The 20,467-nt window shown below is 40.9% G+C and overlaps 1 protein-coding gene across 1 annotated transcript in view; it reads left to right on the top strand.

Moving 5' to 3' along the window:
- LOC147731636 (indolethylamine N-methyltransferase-like) overlaps positions 1-20,467 on the top strand; it is an 81,346-nt gene that overhangs the window by 47,466 nt on the left and 13,413 nt on the right. The window contains exon 2 of the mRNA XM_086956781.1: positions 7,803-8,010. Coding sequence (XP_086812907.1) covers positions 7,803-8,010 — 208 coding nt within the window. The remainder of the gene's footprint in view (positions 1-7,802; positions 8,011-20,467) is intronic.

A 20,467-nucleotide genomic window follows, 5' to 3' on the forward strand; every position in this document is an offset into this window, starting at 1 on the left:
CGGATAGATTTACCAATAGCAATATTTAAGGATCCCCTCCTCTAGAATGCAAGTTGGGCTGGATGCCCTTTAGTGTGGTCTTATGAAACTGCTGGGGATCTACAGCCCAGCAGAGTTATTATTTTTATTTACATAGATTTATTATATGTTGAGAAATTGTCTGCTAGATTGACAATTGGTAGAACATGTGCTTCTTCTATCCCTAATATATGCCACGCCGGCCTGTAAGTCAATTGACTAATAGTGATATTCTTGCTGGGGGGGTCGGGATCAGTGGGGACTCTCAGGGTGTGATTTCATGACACCCATTATGTTAGATGAGAGGGTCGGAATGTGGATAGCGTGTCCGATAGGGGTATTTCCACATTTTGAGGGGTGGGTAGTTATTCTTTTTTTGGGGCGGGAAGGGGGAGTTTCACAGCAGAAAAAAGAACAAGAGCAGAAGGTTTGGAAAATATACAAAGAATAGTTAATTATGGAAAACAGTAATTGTAAGATTCTATCAGCTAATATAAACGTAATACTAAACAAAAAGAAGTATGGCGCTTATATTAGATGGCTATCTTCATTAAATCCCCAAGTTCTGTTTCTGCAAGAGACACATCTGAAATCTAACTCTCCGAAACTTTTTTTACCCAAAGCATTTTCTAAAGTGTTTTTTGCCTGTTCAGGTCTTGCAGTCAGAGGCGTAGCAAATTATTTTTCAAGTAAACTTCCCTGGGAATTGTAAGAAGTCCATAGGGATACTCATGGGAGGTGGCTATGGGTAGTTACTAAGTTACAGGGGAAAATGTTAAATTTTATAAACTATATGGCCCTATTTCTGATGATACAGGACCCTTGGTGCAGATCAATGATTTATTGTTAGGATCTTCTGGGCTGGTGATATTTGGTGGGGATTTTAATTTTATACAGGACATTAGAAAGGATACCTTGAATAATATTAAAAAACAACTATTACCAAACACAAAACAAATATTGGGAGCCATTATACAAGAGCATCAAATGGTGGATTCATGGAGGGAAGCTTATTTAGATAAGGAATTTTATACTTGCTATTCACACTGTTTTCGGACAGCGTCTTAAATAGATTTTTACCTTAACTCCAGATCCCTTCGGATTCAAGATCCTGGTATAGGATGGAATCCTTTTTCAGATCATGCATATGTTGGGATGGTGATTTTACTTGGGGGAGAAAGCAGGGAACGTCCAAGGTGGCAGCTGGACCATCTCCTTTTGGAAAATGAGGAGTGGGTTAGAGGGTTTAGAGAGTGAATTCTGGAATACTTTCAGATTAACGAGAATACCGCTGCCCCTTTCTCGGTGTGGGGGGGGGGTTAAGGCAGCAGCCCGTGGACAGATAATAGATTTTACGGCGGCCAAGTCCAGCACTCAGATGGGTAAAATAGCTCAATTGCAATCTGAAGTGGATTAGGAATATGCTCTCCAACTCCAGTTTCTCCCAAATAAATATGAGCAAGCAAGAATAGCGTTAAAGGATTTTTTGTATTTTAGAAGAAGTTTGTAACTCACAAATATTTCAACAGAGGGTCCACGAGGAAAGCCAGGTAATTGGCATATTCTTGGCAAATTCCACCAGGAAAAAGCAAGAATCAGCTATAATATCGAAAATCCTAGCTCCTCGGACTGGCCTAGAAGTAGTTGATAGTAGCGACATTTCACAAACTTTTATTATACCGAGTATTTAATTGAAGTTCATTCAGGAATACTTCAAAATATGAGTGTCCCAAAACTTTCAGAGAATCGGATGGGCAAATTGGAAAGGAAAGTGGAGATTACTGAAATTTTATCAGCTATTAAACAACAGCCGGGGCAAAAGCTTGTGGGCAGGATGGTTTTCCCATTGAGTTTTATAAAGTCTTCATAAAGGAACTCGCTACCACTTTGTGAAATCTATTTAATTTTGTTAAAGAGGGGGGCATGGTTCCAGTGATGTTTAAAGAAGCAATAATTGTTTCTTTTGTTAAAAAAGATAAAAATCTGGAAGACGTGAATTCATATAGGCCTATCAGTCTTTTGAATTCCGATTATAAACTCTTGATGAAGGCATGGGCAGAACGCTTTCTACGGGCCGTCCAGGAGGGAACACACAGAGATCAAACAGGTTTTATTGCGCATAGATCAATGGCAGCTAACACCCAGTTTTTAATACACGCTCTGGATTATATTAATATAAACTGTATTCGGGCAAGCATAGTAATGGTTGATGCTGAGAACAGGAGAACCCTGTTTGTTACCCTTGGTCGGTTTGGGTTTCCTGCCCAAGTGGTGGATGTGTTGCGTAATATCTACCAGGGGGCAACAGCCAAGATTATAATAAATTTAAACTGTGCAGGAACCATAAAAATAAACTGCGGGACCAGACAGGGCTGTCCACTTTCACCTTTACTTTTTACCGTTTTTATTGAACCTTTGGTTTTAAAGATAAGGAATAATGCTGCTATCCAATCACCGATCCCTTACATGGCTAAGCTTAAATTATTTGCGGATGATATCATTTTGTATCTGACTCCAGATAGAGAGAATCTCGAAACAGTCCTGAGGGAGTTTTCGGAGTTTGAAAAATAGGCGGCTATAAAATGAATGCAAATAAAACTGAGGTTCTCGCCCTTAATGCCGATTTGAATTCTTTTCCACCTTGTCTGAAGCTACAAGCAACATAAACTGACCCTATATGGTATTTCGGGATATACGTATCTACTCAGTTTCATCAATTATTCAAATTAAACTATTTGAGAATGAAGAGCAAGATCAAGAAGCTGTTGGAACAATGGACATTACTCCCCTTATCTATAGTGGGTAGAGTATCATTAATTAAAATGTCCATACTCCTGCTCCTAATTTGTTTACTTTCTAATGTCCCGATAAAAATAAATCAATCATATTTCAAGGAAATCGATACCTTATTCAGGCAATTTATTTGGGGTAAGAAAGCTCCAAGGGTCAAATTGATTGTGCTTCAATTACCAATAGATCAATAGATCAAGGGGGTTTAGCGCAGCCGCATTAAAGAACTTATTAGGAGGCTGCTTTTTTAGATTTAGTGTCCGGCTTGATAGGATCAAACTCCATCAGAGACAGCTTTTTTATGGACAAAATGAAACAAGAAATTGGATCACTAACTCAAGTGTTTTTAAAAACTTCTAAACTTCCAAAAAAACACGTTATAAAACTTTAAAAAGATTATCTTTTTAGACTTCAGTCCTTTTTCAAAAAGATTTTCTAGTCGGGTCTCCAGTATTCAAAAATCAAAAAATGTACCAGTCTTGGTCTCCAGCTGCAATTAAGGCATATAAATACTTGGGAAGGCGGTGGACTTTCTGAGTTAAGGCATTTCATAATACAAAACAGGCCAATTTCCTGGCAAGAAGTATTGGCAAGGGTGGAGAGCCACTGGAAACCGACGTTTCTTGAATATCTACCCATTGTTTGTTTATTAAAAAATACTAGTGGTATGCTTGATTCCCCTAATCAATTGGTGGTAGACCTTTATGGGGCCTATATCAGAGGGGTGGGAAACTGGTATAGGCTGCTGCATGAATTGGGACAAGTCCCTGTGATAAATAATCATCTGGAGAAGATAACTCTAGAGACCAGATGAAGGCTGACGGGGATGGAGTGGGAGTCCATCTGCCACTTAGGAAGTAAATCATTACGTGCTGCCAATCATAAAAAGATGGCCTTCCTATCGCGATGGCTCTCTTACCTAACTCCAACCACCTTAAATAAAAGATTTCCGGGTGCTGAAAACAAATGTTCAGGCCTTAGGATTTTTTGGGAGACAGTTTTTGGGGATATCAAGCAAGCAATCGGGAAGAGTATTCCGCTTGAGGCCGAAGCCGCTTTGTTCGGAATCTGCAGAGGGGAAACGATGCAATCCGAACCTGAAAGAGCTTTTATATTTATTTCAAGTTCGGTGGCTCGCTCCCTAATTCTGCCAAATTAGAAATCTAGGGAAGCCCCTTCTCATCTGAAATGGTTCAATAAAATGAAAAGGACCCGCTCATTTGAAGATGCCTGCACTAGGAGGGTAGGCGCTATTAAAAAAATTGAAAAAAATGAAGGTTTTTAATGAATTAGAGAAGTTTAAAGAGCGATCATAGCACTTGAAGTGGTAAATCAATATACCAGCTTTTTATTAAGAGGCATTTGCACTTTATTGTATTGCACTTTAGTGGCTTCAGCACTTTTCAGTTTGTGCATTTGATAGGTTCACGTATTTTGTATTTAGGTCAATAATATAATGAGCCATTATAGTAATTTGTTCCCATGTTTTAAAGATGGTAGCTATGATGGAATTTGGTGATAAGATGGCACTAGCACTTTATTGATATTGCACTTTAGGCGTAGTAGGAATTTATTTTTATTTTTTCTCTTACTGCTGCTATGTAACAAGAAAACTTTGCACTATGCACTTTGTTTCGTGAATGACTATAGGAATAGCTGATTTAGCGAAAAGGCTGTCTGGTTGTTTTTTCTTTGTAACTGGTTTTAATAATGATTTTAAGTATATAATGTATCATGAACCTAATGCTCTGCTCAATAAAAATTTTTAAAAAATCAATCTTTATTTACTTAACACAGTGTACTATTCATCTGACTTAATTGTACAAAAACGCTGCCCTCTGGTGCTTAAGGGGATAGCAAAAAAGAAAGTAATCTAGTCAAATGCTTAATTGCACTATGTGTTTAGGAAACCTGGATTGAAATCCCAGCTTAACGCCAAGACTGAATTGTGCGGTTTAAGGGAAATCAAGTAACTTCATGTGTCTAGTTTACTTATTAGTGCCATTTGAGAGCACATTTAACCTCATGCGCGCTAGCGGAATTCCGCTCGCTCGCTGAGATTTTCTAAATCGCACTTTCCGTGACGAGCTGGGCTCGTCATCAGCGTGCGAGGAGGCTACGCCATGACGAGCCCAGCTCGTCATCAGTGTGGAAGGGGTTAAGTAATTCAATTCAAGAGGGATCCAGTTTAAAAACTTCACTTGTATATACTTCAATAAACTGTAATGTTCCTCCATCCATAAAATAATATTGACCATAGCAGAAGTGACATGTGACAGTTTGCACACTTCCTTCACTCATGACTTTTCAGGGGGGAGGGGGACGGATTTAATAACTGTTTTAAATGTCATGGACCAATTCAAATAAATGTTAATGCAATGCAATCTAATATACTAAATTGAAACACTTCCACTGTGTTAAAGAATGACTTTCTACATTGTAAAGTCTTTATCAGGTGTTGTTGTTTAATTTGTATTCCAAGTAGTTTGAAGGATTCTGCATGCTCTTTGGCACCTAGGGATGAGCCAAACCACTGGTTTAGGCCTGGCTCGACTGAAGCGCCATTGTAAGACATGGACAGAGTGGTGAATTTCCCAGAGCCCAACATTTCAAGGAGCTGGTCCCTACCCGCCCTCCATGAGCACTGCCAATGGACCATCACACCAGCTTAGTGTGCCAGGGAGGGAGGGTGCTTGTAATTTAACCACTGGACAGGATACCCTTTGGGTGACAGCCGTGCTATATAAGTGCACATTACATTACATTACATACATTACAGTGCCTCTGCTGTTTCTGGCCTCTCTACTGAGACAACACCCCAGGTACGCAATACGTTCTGGTACTTATGGAACACCTATCTGATTTTTAGAATTGTCCTGCCTTGTACCTCTCTTTCTTATTTATTCAGTTCTTATCAGTTACCCTTTGAAACAGTTTGCTGTATCTTCAATCTGATTTTGACTTCGTTCTGCTCTTTAATTCTTTCTATGGTGTTCGAGATCCCAGATCTGAGATAAATATAGAGTCCCTGACACACACTCTAATGCAGCAGTCCGGCCTTTCTTATGCAGTGAGACTACAGACAAGTTGTGTGAACCTCACATCCTGACATTTAGGGGCCTATTAGGATGGTCGGTGGACTTTTATCCACCCGCCACCCTAGCGATGCTGGGACAGGCTGCCAGTGGTGTGGAGGTCCTGCACCGGCAATTAGGATGCCACCGCCATGGTGGCGGCTGCATCCCCATCCACAACATTGTGGTGGGCGTTGCACACAGCACAGCCCACCACAATGCTGTGGCTGCACCTTGTGCATTTACATGCACAACGTGGCAGTTGTGCATGCAAATGCAGGGGGTTACCATAGGTACCCCCCATGTGCACCCCCACCCCCATTACCCTGCGGGCCCGAAATGGGAAGGCACATCTCCGCCTGATTTGCAATATGGATGGCGTTGTCTTGCAGACAACGCCACAATATACAGCCCCCTTTCCACCCGGTCGAATCGTCGACCGGCGGAAAACCGGCGGACGGTCTTTCCGTCCGTCGGGGTCCCCCCCGCCATCGTAATTTGGCGAGGGGAAATGGGATGCAGGCGGAGGAAAATTACCCCATAGTTTGAGAGTGTCACCCACACCATCTGCTCTGCCTCATACATTTCCTTTAGGTTTGACATTTAGTGGAGGGTCTGGTGAGCCAGATGTGTTTGTTCAGCTTGCCTAACATAGCAGAAGGTGAAAAAGTCACTTACCTTAATGTTTTCCAAACTGTTTGACATCCATATTGAAAATGTTGCTGTTGTTTTCTTTTCGAGAATGAATCGGTATATTTGGGTAGGAGTGATGCTCTTGACACTGTGCTCAAGGGCTTTAATTTACTATTGAACAAGTACATAATACAACATCTGAATGTAGTACACATAGAGGCTATCTCATACACAGAACAGTGATTAAGTAGTGCAATACAAAAGAATAGTAAATAAATGCATTGATAAACAGATGAGATACGTCATCTCTTCCTTTTGTCTTGAATTTTTGTCCTGAATTTTAACCTTTTGCCCAGCGTTGAGAATCTTGCCGGGAGGTTTATTTTCCATGCTCCCTATCAGCGACTTGATGTTGCTGATGGCAAACGAGGAAAAAGTCTTGCTGGGATGTTGATTTTGGTCGCTCACGGTCACCAACTTGACGTGGAGGACCGTGAGCAAGCAAAAAATGCCCGCCATGCGTTTTTGTACTGTGCTACTTGCAATTCGCGTAGTAACGCAAACTATGCACGCTCTGCGAGCGTAGCGTAGTACTACGCCCAAGGTTAGTTGTAATACTCAGAGTATGCTGCAGCAGTTGTCATCATCAGACGGAAGGGCAGGTGCAGTGCAAGGTGATGAAGCTAACTTGAAACTGTGGCAAGCATACTGATAACGTGGGGCTGGTTCAATGCAGCTAAATGAAGAAACATGTCTATCAAGCCTGATTAGATGTTGTTGCTTTGTGTTGCCTTGTGCTCAGTGAGTTCTAAAACTATGAGCTTTTTTTAACTTGATCTCCTTGCACCTCTTGCTCAGTTGTTAGGTATAGAGACATCACTAGTGATATACATTTAGGCCAGAGGAGAATAAGACGTTGAACAGGACAGATGTGGAAATCATTCTTGCTGCAAGTGTTATATTAATGCTATCTCCCTCTAGGCAGGTTTCAGGCTGGGTGCAGGAGGTGCATAGCATATATTGCTGTATTAAACAGTGCATTATCCCCGAGTCTCCTTTCACCAGACAGTCACCTGCAGGTAACATAAAAAAACTGTTTACCTACATAAAAATTCCTAAAGGCTGAGCTGAAGATACATGGCATGCACTGAAGACAATACGCAACAGATTGTTCATATACTCACATATCTTTTAAATCAGGGTGCAAAAACTGCAGAACTCACAAGAGGCATCACTCTTCGCATTGTGCCTGCTAATTAATGATGATGTCCTTTTGTCTGATAACAGGTGGCATAAAAGGGAAAATCCTGATTAGCTTATCGTTTGGTGCGACATTCTTGCAAGTCATGCCAGCTTGTGAACACTTTGACGAGATCTACCTGGCAACCAACAATGAGGCCAATGTTGCAGAATACAAGAAATGGCTACGGAAGGAGCCAGATGCATTTGACTGGACTCCACTCATGAAAGAACTTTGCACCCTGGAAGGCAATGTGTATGTATGGAGGCGCAAACCTTTTACTTAAATTTTGTATGCTGTTGTGCCATTATCAATTGTTATTGCCTGATTTATAGTTTGATGGGTGGTACTTTGCCAAGGCCATAAGGGATCTGGCATCTGCCATCCTAATGGACTACAATCAGTCATTATTTAGAATGACTACCAGCCCAGCCTCCTCTCTGTACATTCAAAGGGACGGTTGTCCCAGAGTTTCCTTTCAAAGTACCAAAGGTTTGGTTGATGTCTCCCGTCAGTTTTGATGCCTGTTCATCACACCTGTCAAAAGATGTAGGGGCAGATTTACAATAACCGGTGTATCCCTACATATCAGCAGGGATGCACCAGTTATTTTGCGTGACGTTAGAAATCCCTTACGCCACCATGGATGCACCGCATTTACAATGCGGCGCTCCGTGGCACAAGAATAGACAGATGCGCGACGCATGTGTCAGCATATAGGTGACACAGTGCTGGAGTCGTGCCGCAAGCGTGACGCATCTCCAGCACTGTTCAGGGGCGGCCTATACTTGCTGTGCTGCGTCACTCCTTACGCCTGCTACAAGTAGGCGTACAGTTTTGACGCAGCGGGACGTAAAAGTGACTCAGTGAAATCTTGTAGATTTCACTGCGTCACTTTTACAGGGCTTCCTTGTGATGTAACACCTACCCTGAGTACATTATACCTGACGCAGGTATAATGTAGCGCAGGGCTTTACAACGCGACGCATCTAACAAGATACGTCATGTTGTAAATATGTTGCATAGTGGCGCATTGTTTACGACGACGCTGCATCACAGAAGTGACGGAACGGTGTCGTAAAGATGTCGCAAGGGGCTTGTAAATCTGCCCCTTTGTTTTTCTGAAACAAACTATGGGAATTTGTTTCAGAAAAATACAAAAACAAATGACCCCCACATAGCGATAATTTTCTGGGCGTCTTTTTCTGGTGGCGAGGTAACAAAAAAAAGGCATTCAAACAGCCACCTTAATTAGGGTGTGTAGTCTGGTGTCCTTTCATGTCCTCTGTTGAACTGTCGCAGGTACTTTTCAGCCAAGGAGGCAACGGAGATGCCATTGTTGGTCCACCCATCAGAATATGAGGTGGGAGGAATAATGATTGGGTAGATAGCGTGCTCTGACACATTTGTGAAGGAGTACCCTGTCTGCCAAACTCTAAATCGAGTTTCTAATACAATTTCTAATGCAATTAACTTTTCTATAGCCCTTGCAAGTGGAATTGTTATTGTTCAGGAGCAGTCATAAAGTGCAAGATACAGCTTCATATGTACAAATAGATGCACATAGGCAGATTTCTTGCCACTGTATGCCCAATATAGCCTAAATGCCAAAAACAGCATTTAACATAAGGGTTAATACATTCCAATTGTATGAACAGTCTAATATTATAAAACAGAGACGTATGTGCTCAGCTACAATTTACAAATTCCTAAGTAAAATCTTACAAGCTCAGCTTTATTTCAGATATGTAGTGCTGTATTATGTTTTGTTAGTTGCCGAAGGTATCCTGATGCTGCTAAGAATGTACAGTGAAAGCATTACTTCATGAATATTTTCCTGTCTTGTGAAATGTTGTCTACTCTTTGTCAATATGATAGCAACACCGCAGAAAAATGGAAGCTGCGAGGACACCCTAAGAGATAGCCAAGAGGTAGTCATTCTTGCCCACTGCCCAAACCTTAGAACCCCAGCAGCTTCCTTCCTTGTGCCAGGGACCAAGTCCGTGGCATTTGTAGAAAGCTGGTAATGAGAGTGTTAAAATCACAATGTCAATGATGTGCCAATCTTGGGGTGTCCCTTGTAACCTTTATCAAGCACTGAATGGCATCTCTGAAACATTAAGCCACCTTGTATAGTTACTGCACATATGACTGACGGGTAGAAAGTAAAATGGTTCTTATATTACAAACCAGGTTCAAAAATGCTAATAATTGCGTCTTCACATCTCCTATATATATCTGTATTATTGTTTACAGTTACCTAAAGAACACCTGAGCATTTTGAGATGCTACTTTCCACCGTCATATAACATGAAAATCAGGTTGTGCAATAAGATGTGCATAGATGTGTCTTAGAATGGGTGATTTGGCTTTTCTGTTGCATCTATGTATATCTAGATATACATAGATGTTTAGGGGCACATCCATAATGGCTACTGTGTCTAGACTGTGCTTTTGGATTACAATGGTAAACACTTAGGGGCAGATTTATGAGTTCTGGCGCATCTCTGCAAATCAGCAGGGATGCGCCAGAACTGATGCGCCACTCAATTCCCTCCTTGCGGTACCACAGATGCGCCGCATTTACAATGCGGCGCACCATGGTGCAAGGAAGGGCAGATGCGTGACGCATCTTGTGGTGTACGGGCGGCGCATTGCTGGAGTAGTGTTGCAAGTGCGACGCAACTCCTGCAATGTACAGAGGCCACCCATACATAACGTGGTGCATCACTCCTTATGCCTGCTTCAAGCAGGCGTAAGGATTTGACGCAGCAGCGTCGTAAAACTGACTCAGTGAAATCTTGTAGATTTCACTGCATCAGTTTTACGGGGCTTTCCTACGAGGGAACGCCCACCCTGCGACAGAACGCCCACATGAAACCTGACGCAGGTTCCATGTGGCGCAGGGCTTTACAACGTGACGCATCTGCCTAGATGCGTCACGTTGTAAATAGGTCGCAGGGATGCGCCACGTTTCCGCGCCGTTGCGCCACGCAACGGCAGCGTAAACGTAGCGCAAGTCCGACATAAATCTGCCCCTTACTGTCTAGAATGTAATACTTTGGTACAGTGACATATTTTACATTACAAGAGACCACTATTGGCACTATAGGGATGTGTCATCTCAAACTTTGTAGGAATCCACAAGGAGTAGGTGTCCACGCATTAAATCTAAATGGAAGTAATTTACAAAGTCAGTGGCTATTCTGAAAATCTGGCATTAATCGGCTCTATGTAGACCAATGGTGAACAGCTCTGCTCCATATTGTTTTGATAGTGGAGAGTGACAAATTTATGTCAGCATTTTGCAACAGTAATTTCAAACGGAAGATAAGAAGGATAGGGCCTGTGTAGATCACCCAGGACAGGGTATCTAGTATTATAAAGGAAACCTTTGCAGGACAATATTCAAAGTCAAACACAGTAAAGATTTTTTCAAAGTTAAGAATCATTAAGCAAGGCGAAGAGTATATAGTCATATTTGAAACAGCACTGCGTATGCATAAAAATGAAGACTTTTGGAATAGGTCATAACATAAGGGAAGTAAGTATATTTTAGTAATGAACAAGCATAAATCTACTCAGTTAAAAAGTCAAGACAAAGGGGTACATCATAGATAGTCTTAACATTGAGGCTGTTAGTTCAAAAGCAAAGGTCTAATTATATAGTTAGATAATAGTCCAACTTGGGAGCTGCTCAGTCTGAAGGTAGAAAAGTCTTTTAAGCATGAAAACAAACCAGACTGTCATAGAGTCTGACTTCATGGGAATTAGCAAAAGGTTTGACACTCTAGCAAGTCTAAGGAACGCATGGCACACATTTGAGAAAAGGTACATATAACAGCTCCAGAGAAGAAGAAAATAACTTTTCGAGCATAATGTGAGGTGAATCAATGAATAATGATTTCTAAAGCGCACAGCTACCTCAGATGAGGTGTCCGGGCGGTAGCAACCCTAGGACTTCCATCTCTTGGTAGAAAAAGGCATCAGAAAGCCCCCCATAAACAGGTATCAGATTTATCATCTAGTGGGTTCCCGACCCTCAAACGAATTCAGAAGCAGAGATTGCAAACATATGAGTTTACCTTTAAATACTAGATCAAATCTGTTGTTGGGTGAGAATACTTCAAGCAAACCAGCTAGTACCAGACTTAGAACTGCCTCTGGCAAAATCTGGTATTATGAAAGAAACATAGGAAGGATAGGACAGGTCTGTATATTTCAATGACAAAAGCCAGATTAATAGTCCATAACACCTCTTTCAAACTGGGGGATGTCAATTGCACCTGAGACTGTATATGAACTTCCTTGGAAGAATACTTTTACTTGTAAAACGCAATGTAAAGGCATATACTCTGGAAAAAGGTTTCTGTCTGTAGTATAGGCATTAGCATTACATTGCTCTAGAGAGAATGGTATCTCAAGTCTGAGCTAATAAAGATTACATGACACTAACCACTCAAAATCGCTGAATTTGAATTACATAAAACATGCTAGGTCAGGGACCACCTAAATTATTAATAGATAATGATCCCCTTAACTCTACAAACAAGGGAATTTACATTGTACATAGAAGAAAGGCAAACATAAACCTTTTAAAATGAATAGAAATACAATTGTGATTGCAGTACGCAACAGCCTTGATTACTGCAACATTAAAAAAGAACACCTCTGTCATGGCTTCCTCAGAAGCACATAGCAAAATACAGTACAAGAAAATAACACCATGAACTGAATCACATTTCAACTGCTTTATGAAAAGGGAAAATAAAGAAGGAAATAACATGCACGTAGGAAACGTATAGGTGCATCTTCTAAAAAATCATCAGTGCAGAGAGAGAACAATCCTAGTAAATGTATTATGCAGCCTGGTTAAGCTGATCTAATCACACCAAAGTAAACATTATTTTCGAATTAATTAAGCACTTTTATCATATTCGACTTGGCAGAGTACATTGAACTCTTTGATCTTAAGGTTGCCAGTTACAAGCACACAGTGCAAAGTAAAAACTAATATCATGTTTGCCGCCATCTAGTTTCAGTTTTGGATCCTATATTCCAGTCTTGTCATCCACATTTCACTTCCTTTCCGATTCAATACAAACCAATGAATCTCCTTGTTTGTTCATTGTCTAGATGGTACAATGGAAGGTACATAGAAGTCTGCTGACCATGAGTTAGAACTATCACGAATGCTCCCTGTTTTCTGTTTCTACTGATTTTTACAGATAAATACAGAGAGAAACATGTTACTTTCTTGTCTGGATTTATTTTTAAATGTGGATAAAAACGGAAATTGGGTTGCTTTTTGATTAATTCTAAATACTGTCTGTCATGTCTGCCAGGCCAATAGCTGTGTGGATTGATAAGAAAGAGGGTTAAAAAGAAAGGAATTTTAGTAAAGAGGTTTTAACAGCAGTAGATATGGACAAGGTTGATACTGAAATGTACATATTTTCATATACATGAATTGATTTATCTTCTGCAGGTGTTCACAGCATTAAAACCTGGCATGCCCTCAAGCATGAGTGCATATTTATTGGTTAAATAATTGTGAAAATATACAAATTTCAGCTTAATTTTTCCACAAAATCTAAAATAAATATGGATAAATACATATAGAATTAGTAAAAAAGAAATATGGATAAATACAAACAGAAATGTCCCAAAAAAAATACCATAAAACGGGGGGCCCAACTATAATATAGATTTTTTTCATACCTTGAAAAGTCAGAGACGATTCTACTACAACCACATCTTCTCCAAATAGCAGTCACTGGAGGCTGCTCTTTCCCCAAAATTAAAATCTTTCTCTCTTTGCCCTGAGACAACCACTCACTAATTTTCACTGTTTCTTGATTCTGTATCTCGGGGACTAGGAGATTAATCCTGGGTACTTCAAACTCCATTCTCAATTAGCATCAATTGCACTGCTCCCTCATGGTTCTCTTTCAACCTCTTACATGAATCTTATCAAAACCCAGAGACATCTCCAAACTTCTACCACAGGGTATTGCTCTTGGCACTTTAATAGGTCCCACATGTTCCCTCCATTTTCTCCCTTCTATTTGATAACAATACCTATATATTCATCACATTCCTTCTCAGCAACCATGACCAAGAAGAAAGCACCACTCTGATCCTCCTCAACCTCTTAGCAGCTTTCAACACTGTGTCCCACCACAGCCTGATCAAGAGGCTCCATCCAATCAGGATAAAAGAGGATGCTCTCAATTGTATCACATCCTTCCTCACCAGAAGAACCCAGAGAGTCTGCCGTAAACCTTACACCTCAGATCCCAAGAACGTTATCTGTAGCTTCCCTCAAGGTTTATCCCTCAGCCCCACCCTATTCAACACCTATATGACCCCCCCGGCCAACATCATCAGCACCCATTCACCCAACATCATATCATACACAGATGTCTTTCCCCTTATCCGCTCTCTATCTACAGATCTATCTACCACGAAGGCCAAGTTCCACTTTTGCATGACCAGCATCGCACACTGGATGCAAAACAACTGCCTTAAACTTAACAGTGACAAAATGGAGGTACTAATCTTCGGAAAAAACAACACCTCCCCCTGAAACAACTACTGGTGGACTGCTGAACTGGAACCCTCAACCACACCAACACACAACTTCCAGAACCTCTGCATCATTCTGGACAGCAAACGCACCATGAGAACTCAAATCAGTGCAGTATCATCAACCTGCATCCTCATTCTCCACATGCTTCAGAAGAATTCTAAATGTCTCCCTTCAGCACCAGATGCACCGTTATCCGAACCCTCATCACTAGCCGCCTGGACTACAGAAACTCTCCATGCAGGTATCACCACACACTTACAGGAGAGATTGCAGACCATACAGAACTCAGTGGGCAGACTCATCTTCGACCTCTACAGGCAGGTCCACATCACCCCATTTACCAGAGGTGCCAATTCAAGATGCTTACCCACTCCCACAAAGCCCTGCACAATCCAGGACCAGCATACATCAACCACACCTGAGCTTCCACCAACTCTCTAGACACCTGCGCTCTGCTTCCCTGTTCCTCTCTGTCACCCATACCCCTGCATCTTCCAAAGCAAGAGTGGTGGACATTCTACTACCTTGGTGCAAAGGCCTGGAGCAGACTCCCTCTCGACCTCTGGACCTCACCCACCCTGCAGGAAGCCAGAAAAGAATTTAAGACCAAGTTGTTCAACTGATTCCACCTGAGAAGCAGAAACCTGAGCATCTGGATACCCTTGCAGGTTATTATCAGAGCTATGCAAACCCCATTTGAATAACTGACTGATCAACTCCCTTTAACATGACAAAATGATTGACTGACTTAAGGGATGATGTGAACCTTAATGGGCTGCTAAGGGCTAAACTAGTAGACTAACTGTCTTTGGAAATCACTCTCCACAAAGTTCATCTGGCCATTAGACAAAGCACCAGTGGTAAACCCTGTGCCCAGGTGGGGTCCTGATGGACCTAATTATGTATTACATTGAGCTGTGGGGCCCATTGCTAACAAATACTTTTAACAATGCATTAGGTAGGCAACCTCCCAAATCTTGGTCACTTTGGACTATCATGCCACTCTTACACAGTACTCATGGCACAGACCTTAGGAGCCTTACTATTATTGCTGAATTCTTTTGTATCCTATATGAGTGTAGTGAACCTGGTCAAAAATTATAGCAAATCGCATATTTTGGCTTGCGGGCCAGGTAAGAAAATTTGTCTAAGGTTACGGTTAAGGGGAACCCCTTAGGAGGTGTCAATGGTTTCAATTACTTGGTGATCACCTTTTGCAGTGCAGGGACATGGCACAAGCACATTAGAAACTATTGTTTAAAGCTTAGCAGAGCAGCTGGATCAATTTTTAACTTACATTTGGGGCAGGAATGGGCACAGCTTCCTCTACCCTTAACACCGACAAAGCTCAGTGTGTCTCTGCAGCTCTTTATGGGGGAGGGGTCTGGGGTTTCAATAATACCGATACACTTCAGATAGAGGAAATCCACATCTGCAGGAAATTTTTGTATTTGCCCCGACAAGTTCAAACTATATTGTCAAGCTTACATATACTAAAGTCAAAGATCTAGTCAAATCGACACCCCTTTTATTGTGGGTCAGGAAGGGTCATAACCCAAGGCAAACAGGAATAGGGAAATTATCAAGGACTGCCTGAATTTAGATAAAAGTCTTTCATTCCTGTGGTTGGCCTATATACATAAAGCCTGTGATACACTGAACCTACTAGCCCTGTTTGAATCCCCACTCACAATCAGGAAATCTGATACAATGAAGGTTAAGGAATAGTTTGTAGATCTCTGTCACTCTTAGAGACTTGAGAATGAACTCCATAAGAATATTGTAACAGCATATTGCGACTTCCAGAATTTGAAAATATAGTATTGCACCTCACAATACCTTTGTTGTGGTGGGTGCTGTCACTGTTCTTTCGCTTTAGGGCAGGGACTATAGCTAGCTTCCGATTTTCTCATGTATTGATGCCTAGCCAGAAGCGACTCAGGCTCCCTGCCCTTGAGATGGTCATTCAGCTTCATCTATGATATATTGTGTGTACTTTTCTATGTATTTTAGACCATATTTTAAATTATTTATTAAAGCGATTTTAAATTGCCGTGGTTTTAGGAATTGTAAGAATGTATTGTTGTTCCTCCTTTTCCCCCAACTCCGATAAAGTATGTTATGGGTCTGTGCCTTCTTAAAAGCTGCTGTAAGCTCCAGGAGAACCATGAACGGTGCTTTTTAGGGCTAAGTGTGGGGGAGGTTGCTATTTGTCTGCTTTGTGTGCTTATTTTATGCACCTTTCTGCCTATTTAAGTGCTGAATAAAGTAAGTATTAATGCTGGATGGCTCGGCTTAGCTATAGAAAAACATAAATAAACAGAGAATATCTGCTACTCATCTACCCTTTGTTCCTCAGTGCTGTAATCCACCATCCCATTCATCACTGAACTTCTGCCCCATTGCTGTCTGCAAGGAATGGTGTCTTTCAACAGCCATTTGCCAGTATTTGAGTCTACAGACTTGACTATTGTAACAATCTCCACATCAGCATCCACATTACTCCTTTCTTCTTTCAATGACCAACGTAACGGAGATGTATCACCCTTCTTGGATCTTTCCCACATCCACATCCACAGGCTAGTTACCCTTAAAGAGAGTGCATATGTTCTTTATTCTGGTCTTCAACATATTATATGTCTAAAGACAATCCAACCTCAAACAGTTGTATGCCTTGACTTCTACTACCTTTAATATCCTAATACTTTCAATGTCCTACTTTTGTATAATTCAACCTTACTTTGATAATACCTTACTTTTTACCATTACTTTAACTTTAACTTTAACTTTAACCTACATTTTAACCTACAAGTCATATAACTACCAGAGTTTGACAAGTTTGACAAGCATAGGCATAAGTGTGTGTCCTATCCAGATATTTCAGAGGTACCACTATATAAAACACTTTCCTTGTTCATTGGTTATTAAAAAGAAAATAATAAAACCAGTCTACGTCAATTAATATTAGAGCAAAATAAGATCTGTTACAATTTGCACCAAGTGTTAATGATTCAGAAATTAATATATAACTGTTAAGGAAAAAAAAAGTAATGGGGTAAAGTGCATTCGTATTTACACACATTTATTCTTCGGTTGCATCATACATTCAAGATAAGGAAACAAAGAAGCACAGATTCCCATAGCGCTGCTGGCCTATGCTTGGGCAGGACCAGTGCAAGATAAGGAGGACAAAAACCTTGTTTCAGTCTGTCATGCCCTCCATCTTGTCCGGTCCTTGGGTACATAGATCTAGTTTGATAATAAAGTGAAAAAGTGCGATATGTTACACATTCAATACCAATTTCTCTTGAGCACATTGATCACAATACCTAGATACATAGAAAGTTTGCACCCTATGCCTTATTCTAAGCAAGTTCTAGTGAGATATTCCTGACTCAAAAAACTACTCATAAAAAGGATGACATTCTACAGCAGATCTCAAAGGTAGGCAGTGATTGCAAAAATACATATTCAGATGGTATTGTGTAAAACTGGGTGGTCTGACTATCAGTAATATATATTGTTTCCTATGTTGATTGTAATATTTACATAAAAGAACCATGTACATAGTTTGTTGGGGCTTCGTGTTGTCACAAGGGCAGTTGGCAAGGTGAGCAGACCAGTCATTCATTTTTGGGAAACTAATTATGCCTTCCATTTAGTACAGTTTTAGTACAGTTTTAAGGTACAGTGGCATGTTAAAAGTGGTAAGTATTAATTGATTTTTTTTAAACACTATGTTTAGCAACTTCAGTTAACAATCTAAGGGGCATATTACCAAGATTAAGCGATAATTATCGCTTAACACGGTTAGCAGCAATATTATTATCGCCGAGCTCCGCCGATTTTTATCGCAGATAAACCTTGCTATTATCAAGGTTTATCTCAAAAGCGATGAAAATCGGCCGAAATGCATGAATATTGCTGAAAAGTCAGCGATATTCATGCATTACCGAGCTAATGCTCTTAGCCATGTTATCCACCTACTTTTGGATAACATGGCTAAGAACTGCTCTGGGCAGGCGTTAGCTTTTGGAGATATTGGCGCTTAGCGCGAATATTTCCAAAAGTGCGCCTTTGTAGGTAATAGGAAATAGCGATGTTAGCGACTGTTTACAGTCGTTAACATCTTGGCACGCCCACTTTGCATGTCATTAGCGATAAATATCGCTGACATGCAAAGCGGGCCCCAAGATGATCGCTATCTCCTACTAGCTGTCGCTAACTGGTGTTAGTGGCAGCTAAGTAATAGGGCGAGAAAATTATCACCGCTTTAGCGGGAAAAATTCCCGCTAAAGCGGCGATAAGGCCCTTGGTAATTTACCCCTAAGGTTTTCCAACTGTATCATTCCTTCCTTTTTCAGGATATTTCTACTAATGGTGTCTAATATTTCTGGCTTCTCAAAATATTCTGGATGGCCCATATTGCAGAAAAAACATTGTACATAGGTCAGCTACGTGATACATTATTGTAAACTTGATTTGAGACTGTCCTAGATTATATCTCGGTTAAGACTAGTATGTTCGGAAGTCTAGATTTTATTCCAAAGTAGAATTGGCTGCAGCTTTATTAAATCTGTAATGAATTGAGCGCCCAGTTCAGTGTGGCATACATGTACTGATGCACTTCTAGGGGTTGCAAGAAGGTATCTAAAGAATTCATGTTCTACCACTTGGATGTCTGTAAATATTTTGTAACAGTCCTGCCCCGTAAAGTGCTATACTAAGGCACTCGGCTTTGTAAATCGTCATCATCACCTGAGGTGGGTTAGAGCCTGAGCGCCAAAACACCTAAGGGCCACGCAAGCTTTGCTGAATTGTAACCTTCTATTGGCAATGGCCTTGTTCCATAAAACCTGATTTTTTTTAAACACTATGTTTAGCAACTTCAGTTAACAATCTAAGGGGCATATTACCAAGATTAAGCGATAATTATCGCTTAACACGGTTAGCAGCAATTTTATTATCGCCGAGCTCCGCCGATTTTTATCGCAGATAAACCTTGCTGTTATCAAGGTTTATCTCAAAAGCGATGAAAATCGGCCGAAATGCATGAATATTGCTGAAAAGTCAGCGATATTCATGCATTACCGAGCTAATGCTCTTAGCCATGTTATCCACCTACCTTTGGATAACATGGCTAAGAACTGCTCTGGGCAGGCGTTAGCTTTTGGAGATATTGGCGCTTAGCGCGAATATTTCCAAAAGTGCGCCTTTGTAGGTAATAGAAAATAGCGATGTTAGCGACTGTTTACAGTCGTTAACATCTTGGCACGCCCACTTTGCATGTCATTAGCGATAAATATCGCTGACATGCAAAGCGGGCCCCAAGATGATCGCTATCTCCTACTAGCTGTCGCTAACTGGTGTTAGCGGCAGCTAAGTAATAGGGCGAGAAAATTATCACCGCTTTAGCGGGAAAAATTCCCGCTAAAGCGGCGATAAGGCCCTTGGTAATTTACCCCTAACGTTTTCCAACTGTATCATTCCTTCCTTTTTCAGGATATTTCTACTAATGGTGTCTAATATTTCTGGCTTCTCAAAATATTCTGGATGGCCCATATTGCAGAAAAAACATTGTACATAGGTCAGCTACGTGATACATTAATGTAAACTTGATTTGAGACTGTCCTAGATTATATCTCGGTTAAGACTAGTATGTTCGGAAGTCTAGATTTTATTCCAAAGTAGAATTGGCTGCAGCTTTATTAAATCTGTAATGAATTGAGCGCCCAGTTCAGTGTGGCATACATGTACTGATGCACTTTTAGGGGTTGCAAGAAGGTATCTAAAGAATTCATGTTCTACCACTTGGATGTCTGTAAATATTTTGTACCCCCCCTCCCCCAGTCCTGCCCCATAAAGTGCTATACTAAGGCACTCGGCTTTGTAAATCGTCATCATCACCTGAGGTGGGTTAGAGCCTGAGCGCCAAAACACCTAAGGGCCACGCAAGCTTTGCTGAATTGTAACCTTCTATTGGCAATGGCCTTGTTCCATAAAACCATCCTTATCAAATAAAATCCCCAGGTAGGAAAAAGTGTTAGTAAAACCAATGTTTGTGCCATTTATTTTTATATCTCTGCATATCTTACTATTCCTTCCACATTTCATAATGAA

The sequence above is a fragment of the Lissotriton vulgaris genome, chromosome 2_1 (assembly GCF_964263255.1).
Source record: "Lissotriton vulgaris chromosome 2_1, aLisVul1.2, whole genome shotgun sequence".
Taxonomy (NCBI): domain Eukaryota; kingdom Metazoa; phylum Chordata; class Amphibia; order Caudata; family Salamandridae; genus Lissotriton; species Lissotriton vulgaris.